At 37.8% G+C, this 7,832-nt stretch overlaps 1 protein-coding gene across 1 annotated transcript; it reads right to left on the bottom strand.

Moving 5' to 3' along the window:
- Nucleotides 1-939: 939 nt before the first annotated feature.
- LOC104967725 (transmembrane protein 104-like) lies at nucleotides 940-5,873 on the bottom strand. The gene is made up of 5 exons (XM_010797244.1): nucleotides 5,650-5,873; nucleotides 4,944-5,010; nucleotides 3,679-3,800; nucleotides 1,660-1,741; nucleotides 940-975 (listed from the first exon to the last, which is right to left on the bottom strand). The coding sequence occupies exons 2-5, from the start codon at nucleotides 4,986-4,988 to the stop codon at nucleotides 940-942; spliced, it is 285 nt and encodes a 94-aa protein (XP_010795546.1). The 5' UTR covers nucleotides 4,989-5,010; nucleotides 5,650-5,873.
- Nucleotides 5,874-7,832: the final 1,959 nt, after the last annotated feature.

The raw sequence follows: 7,832 nt of genomic DNA, 5'->3' as shown, positions 1-7,832 counted from the left end.
TATTTCCAGGTGTTCCAATCCAAATTAGTACATCATAATTCATTTAGATTTGGCATTCATCATTTAAACCTGCAAAGTAACTTATGTTGTCAAATAAATGCAGAGAAGTGAAAAGTACAACATTTGCTTCCAACATGTAGTGGAGTAGAAGTATAAAAGTAGCGTAAAATGGAAATACTCAAGTAAAGTACAAGTCCCAAAATGGAAATACTCAAGTAAAGTACAAGTCCCAAAATGGAAATACTCAAGTAAAGTACAAGTCCCTTAAATGTGTATTTGTTCTTAAGTACAGCACTTGAGGCTATGTTCTTTCCACAACTGCATTAAACTTGTACGAGGATAAGACAATAAAACAACAGCCTTCCAATATAAAAAATACAGCTTCTTATTAAAAATGGAATTTCATTTGAGGGTTCAAACCTAAAATAGTTGTTATAGTCTAGTAACCTTTACTGAGGTACACATGAAAACCGTTATAGTTTCTCTTAAGAGATGCTCAAGTGTGATAAAGAGCAGTCATGTGGTGATACACTTCCAACATCACTGATAAGAGCCACATATTTGTTTTAAGTTTTTCTAAAAATTCTATATATTTTGACCCTCACTTCAGTTAGAACTTAGCCTGTTCAACAACTGCCTAGAAATGATTGTCTCGTATTCAACTTGATCGACATTGTTTTTGAATTCATATATGGCATTATAACAATGTTACATGCACAGTAGACATGTTTGAGTGTCCATAAAGGGGTATGACTTATATATAACGCAGTGAAAAACAAGGCCATAGTTGGTAACATGTTACGGTGAGTACAAAATAAACTGCTTGCCGTTCATATGGTTAAGCAATTAACATCTAAAGCACCTAACAAAGATAGCACCAGTAATGATCCAGGTGTGAGACAATGTGCACTATAAATAGCTATCTCGATGTAACCTTAGTTATATGAGCAAGTCTCTACCAGGCTGTACATCAAACTGTGAAAGAAAGAATATGAAACAGCCGCTGTCTGGAGTATAATGAAATATGGCTGGATCACGCCCTCTAGTGTTTCAGCAGTGATATCAATGGTTGAAAGATATGCTTTAGATATATCACAGGACAGATAAGAACCCATCGCACCAGGCATAAATCCACCATCACCTCCAGCAGGAAAACCACGCTAGAAAATATATTGCTATAACAATACAAATCCAGTGAGAAATACATATTATCCAGTATCTGTGTCTTAAGTGTATTTGTTTTACCAAAGCAGGATTTGGAACAAGTGAGATAAGGCATGCTCAAACAGAAGGAAAAATGGGTCCGTCACTGACTCTCTGACTGCTATCATTCTGGATTTGTGTTTTTTTTTCTTCTGATTATTAAACAGGTTAATCCCTGTAAAAAAAAATAAAAAAATAAAAAAAGTTATTAGCTTTTTTAACTAGTAAGAAAAGACCTGTAATCACATTAACGAGAGCAAAAGACTCACTTGAAATGTCACTGCGTCACATTAGTTTTTTCAGGCAAACTAACGTATACAAACATTTCATTTTTTGAAATATTTGGTTATTGGCACATCCCTAAAGTAAATAAAGAATGATCCACTCAACCAACATCGTATTAAAAGACATTTAACAAGTACGATATTATTTTGCTCCTGCAGTTTCTGATCTCACCTCCTCCTGCTCTCTCCTCTTCCAGCGCAGCTGAGCGTTAGTCGACGCCATCGCCTCGATCACAAAGGTGGTGGTCATGTAGCTGATGAGAGGAGAAAGGGTTAACAAGATGCTCAAAACATCTACCTTTTAAACCATCATCGCTTAATTTAAGATGATACATCTGTAAGTTTGATTTGAACACAATCAATATTTCACTGTTTGTGAGACACCTCAAATTTCTAAATACATACTAGATTGACTTTTCATTTAGCCTTTTAACTAACATTATGTTTTATATTTTGCCATTTAAAAATGTTTGTAAAATCATTAAAGAGCCTGTGACAGCATCCCAACAAATGTTGTGCAATTAAATATTGGGCTACTAGTCATCTCGAACCGTCAGTTTAAAAAAGAAGGTGCGATACCGTTCCGATAAATATCAATAATTTCGAACATCGCGGGGAAATTCCTTCGACTCATTTTGAAGTTTTGGGGGAAGCCGGAAGTGACGTCAATGCGGGAACGCTTCACTGTGCGGCAAGAGAGCCAAACACGGATAAAGTGTGTTGTCATGCGTAGAAATTGTGAATTACTGAGTTTAGGCACGTTAATAACGTTTTAATGAAGTTGACTACAGTATATTCATATTTGTCAGTGCTTTCATGTCAATTCGGCGAACATAAACATAGATGATTGTGGTGAAGATGATGATTAAATTAAGATTAAAAATCGGTAGTGAGAGTTGCTGAATTTCCTCCCGTAGGATGTGATATAAAAACAAAATCGATTATTTTTGTAGTTGTAAACTCAAGTGGATGAAACTAAACTAAACTATTAGTGCTTTCATGTCAATTCGGCGAACATATGATACATTAAATGATCGTGAGGATGATGATTAAAAATCCTTTGTTTGAGCCGGTCTGCATTTCCTGATGAGAAAACAAACCAATGCTTTTTGTAGTTGTAGTACACCAACGTGGATTAAACGTGTGGTTTTTTTAACCACGATGTTGGGGAAATTAATGGGTAAAAATGCACAGATTATTATTATTATTATATTATTCCCACTCCGATCGGGACACTAGGTCCACCGTTTCCCCGCAGCGAGGCTCCCCCCGTTGACAGTTTACGTGGGCTGGGCTGGGTGCAGTGGCAGACTGGCCATCGGGACGAATCCCGATGGGCCTGTACCGAAGTGGGCCGGTCGGATAAGTCACTAGCACATCCCCCACTCCAAAATCAGTTCAGTAACGGTTTTCAAGGGGACAATATTTACTCAAATTGATGGGTTTGGATGATGGGGGAAAACTCGTGTCACAGGCTCTTTAAGTAAAGCACCTTACTTATTGTTCATGAAATAGTTGAATATATTTAACCTTTTTTTTTCTTTCTCATATGTTATGTGTTATATGTGATTGTTACCTTCCGACCAAATCATGCAGTAAGTATAACTGTTAAAAAATTCAATCCAAACTTTTCACTTGGAAACACGAACATGATTGGACTTAAATAGGAATTCAGATGAATAAAGTATGTAAAATGTTTTAATTTAAAATGAGAATTTCAAGTGAAATTAACGCATTGTACAACACAGATAACAGCAAGCAATATGTAAGAAAGTGTATATTACAATATATATATAGTGGTGTTGTAGTACTAACAAAAATATGAATACTTCTGCATGTTTAAAACAAACATGTGTGTTGTTTACATACTATTTCTGAACATAAACTAAGAAAAAAGCAGACATAAGTGAAAGATATGGCCATTAAAACCAACACCCGCCCCACAAAAAAATAACCAGCACTTAAAGAGAACAATATCTGCATATTTGCGTATATATTTGCATTTGTCTTGTTGTTCTGAGTCTGTAAGTTGCTTTGGATAAAAGCATCAGCTTAATGGAATCAGATGTAATGCAAAACATTTCAGCCTTCAGCTCCATGTTTAAAATGTCTCTGTTGTTGCCCAAAGGACGGGCTAGAGGTGGTGCATGTGGGAAATGAAAAGCAGGTTGATGTGCAGAACAGAACTCACCTCATAAATCCTAAAAAGGAGATGAGTGATATGCTAACCACCCAACCTGCTGAGGCGAAGGCTTTGGGCATCGTCAGAGCTCCGGTCCCTACAATCAGATTGAACATATAGACCAGCCCCACCTGGAGAAGACGGATAAGAGGTGTAAAGACGAGTGGAATATGTTCGCAGACCTTTCATTTCCTATTGCATATTTGAAGAGGCCCTATTATACTTTTTAGGGTTTCCCTTTCCTATAGTGTGTTCTATATTTTTTTGTGCAAGTGAATGGTCTGCAAAGGCTAAAATCCCAAAGTGTGTGAGAGACTCTTTCTCCCACACACTTCACTTTCTCCCACACACTTCACAGTATGAGAAAAATAAAGACCTTTTTGAAGATTAACGCATGTAAACGTGTCACAGTAGAGGCAAAAAATACAAATATAAACCTGAACATGAGTATAACCGGGCCCCTTTAATGGTCTTTTGCCTAAATACAAAATGTAAAGCTCTGTTGTATGAGGAATAGTTGAGTGCCTTGTCAGATAAAGAATCAAATATTGCCAAGGAATGCAGGTGGGCAAGATAAGTTTAAGGAAGCAGCACTTCCTCCTATCTGGTAGTTCTTGACCAGGTCAGCATTGAAAATTTGATTTTATCTCAATGCTTTTTTATCTGGTTAAATAAAGGTTAAATAAAATAAAATAAAAGCAGAGTCTTTTAATGATTTAAAGCTTAAGCTCCCTGGAAAAAAATATTTTACCGGCAGAACTTAATGTTTGTGGTAAGTTATGCTGACGTGAGCAGTAAGGGACTTCGTAAAAACGGAGACCAGACCATAAAGAAGCCTGCTGTGTATAACAAGAAGGATGTGTAAGCAATTTAGCTTCCTCTTTACTGCACTTTCATACGCACCATCCCCACTCACAATGACATTACTCATTTAATGACACGAAGAAGGGTTCTTCAGAAAAATGCCCTTCTCCGTCTTTAGTGTTTGAAACATATTGATCAGTCAATTTAAGTGGCTCAATAAAACACAGATTAAAAGTTGAAGCCTCTGCAAGTAAACCGAGAAGAACACTATAACTTCGTACATCTTATTTCAAAGTAAAATAAGACTTTTAAAGAGCCTCAGTAAGGTGGACTTTGCATTCAATCATGCATCCACTGCAGTGTGTACTGTGCTCTAACTCAACATAAACAAATAGTGAAACAATCTCTGAACTTAAATAAAAACAGAAGTAAAACAGGAATTAAACTCATTATAAAAATATAATACTCACAAATGGAGAGTAGGGTTCCCCACTCTCTGTAATTCCACCTGGCATGGTTGATGACCCTGGTGTTCACCTGAAGGAAAAACAACATCCAGGAAGCTGAAACCACATACTTTTTCCTCTCTTTCAAGATCAACATTTATATTTACTCAAGGGCATTACCATATTAAGGAAAGTACAAGGTCTATTGAGAATAAAATAATGAGGAGAAAAGTTGTTGTTCAGTATCTCGTATGCAAAACGAACTCCACTCTTGCAATTTAGTGTTAATATTAACATTTGCAAAACAAAGGCGCATTTACTAAACATGATTCAACACATTTCTTAAACGTTAAGTAATACTTTTCCATTCGGCATACATATGATGTTTCTTTTACCCAATGTCTACAATGTGAAGTTCTGTGACAGGTATTGTGAATGCAAAATGCGAAAATTGATGCCCACATTTATTTAAGACAGTGTATAATGTGTCTATGTTCCGAGATAAAGACAACTTGTAAAAGCTAAAGTTGTACAAATATGTTTTAAGTTACTGTTGAGCTGCTATTTCCCTGCTAACATCCCAGCTAGCAGCACAGGTTAAAATAACGTTAGCTATCACAGAAAATACACATGTATAAAATATGTGTACGTGTTGTAAAATGCAAATATCAAAAGAAAAAGACTAGCAGAGAATGTGTCATTAATAAAAACAAAAGTAAACACTTCTCACCTTCCTTCTGCACGGAATATATTGCTAATCTTTCTTGGCTAGCAGGATGCTCCAAGCTCATGTGGATCTCTAGCTGAATGAACGCAGAGCTTAGCCACAGAGCTAAAATGAGCTGTGGCGTTGTTAAAAGGTCAAAAGGATGTCAGTATGAACCATAGTTTGGAGAAAAACTCTACCCACATATGCTAGCAAGGCTCTTCAACTCAGCTAACTGAAGCACCAAACTAAACCAGCTGACCTGATTAACAGACGTAAAGCTACCTCCCACACAAACTGACACTTCCGGTAGGCTACTGGCTTTCAAAATAAAAACTTCTCGTGATCTTTTCATTTAATTGGTGTTCAGCTTCTCAAAGAGGTTTTAATTGTTTGTTGTGTGAAGTTTGAAAAATACATTATCACCTCGTACAATGTGCATTTGATTTTGGACACGTAAATAAAGACCCTTTAAAACATTTTGAAAATGGTCAAACAATATTTAATAATGTTAATATTTACTGACGTGTGTTTTAGACGTTGTTTATCAAAATGATTGTTGTTATTATTTTGGAATTATTATTATTAATATTATTATTAATATTATTATTATTATTATTATTATTACCATTATTAAACATATCAGTAAGACTGGATGGTAGGCCTTTCATTTATCTGGCTAATAAAGACCTGGCTGATACATTATTGGATTTAAAAATAATTAACTGTTTGTTAGATTGACTATTAGATTGACGAACAGTGAAATTCATTGTGTGATAGAGGGGGACACACACACACACGGCCGTGGGAAGTAGGGGTGCTGAGGGTGCTGCAGCACCCCCTGGTGGAGGACAGGAGATCTGCACTTCCACAAGAATAAATACAAATATAATACAAATATAATACAAAAAAAACAAATTTTCAGCCAATTTTCAGCCCTTGATTGGTAAGCAACAATTTCAGTATTAAGTAAGATAACAGCCTTTTCACCCCCGGTTACTTTTCCATTTTGCCCAGTACGATGGGGCGCTGTAAGTGATGAAAGTGGGGGATGTTTGGGCTTATCAGGCACACGCATCACAGCCAGTGGGGGTTTCCCATATCCGCGGCCACACAACACGCTTCTTCTGCGATATGAAGCCCCTCTTAGTTTTTTCCACCTGCTGGGCCAGAGGGTAAAATGCTTTGGGTGAGCATAACTAGAGGGGATCAGCAACACAAGTGTGATTTGGTGGGTCTATGACTATCCTGGACAAATATAGGGGGGTTCATCTGGTCACTACAACTGGTCTGCCGGATTTGACCCTCTTTAGTTTTCAAGTGTGGCCCGATAAAATCTGTGGTGAAGCAACACTAGAGGGATCAGGCCCAACACCAGTGTGATTTTTGGTGAGTCCTATGACTAATTGGAAAAGATATAGGGGTGGTGTTCCACGCTCTACACCTGGTCGCCAAGAATGGGAACCCCCCTTAGTTTTCCCCTGCAGGGGGCCCAGATTAAATGCGTGGGGAGCAACCAAACTTTACAGGGGCTCGGCCCCAGTGGTGTTTTGGAGTTGTGACGTTCCTGAACAAAGTTGTAGGGGGGGTGCCATATTTGGCCGAGTACCTCTCCTGCTGCGTTTGTAGAGCATCAGACTTTCCCTATTTGACCCCAAAAAAAACCAGGAATACTGTTGAAAAGAAAACATAATAGTATAGCACAGAAATAAGATCAATAAACACTTTATTTTGGGCCCTTCAGCATTGCATGCAACCCCTTTAAAATACATAACAAAAAGAGGCATTAGATACAATGGTGGAGTGCACACGAGGAAAATACATTCAACTTAGACGATGAGCCGTTTACCATTTACTTTTTAGGCTTGCTAAATCCAGGTTCGTGTAATCCTATCTTACTGTCATCATATGCTACATCGGGATCAGCACTTTACAACGAGAGGTTTCAGAATGCTATACGACATAATGAACATATTACCTGGTCCTTGTCGTTCCGTGGAGGAGGGCTAGCAGGTTGGGCTTCACTCAACGGAGTTTGTTCCATGCAGATTGTGGACAATGAAAGGTCCTCAAACGAAGCCTCCCCGGCAATGAATGCCATTTTTAATCAGCCGTTGCGGTTTCGACGGGACATGAAATAATCCAGAGAGAAAACTATTACTCGACGACGCTCAACTCAGCGATGACGGCACGTTTGCGCGCCCGCG

This window comes from Notothenia coriiceps, unplaced genomic scaffold (assembly GCF_000735185.1).
Source record: "Notothenia coriiceps isolate Sejong01 unplaced genomic scaffold, NC01 NC01_scaffold00037594, whole genome shotgun sequence".
Taxonomy (NCBI): Eukaryota; Metazoa; Chordata; class Actinopteri; order Perciformes; family Nototheniidae; genus Notothenia; species Notothenia coriiceps.
This window is presented reverse-complemented; position numbering and strand designations above follow the sequence as displayed.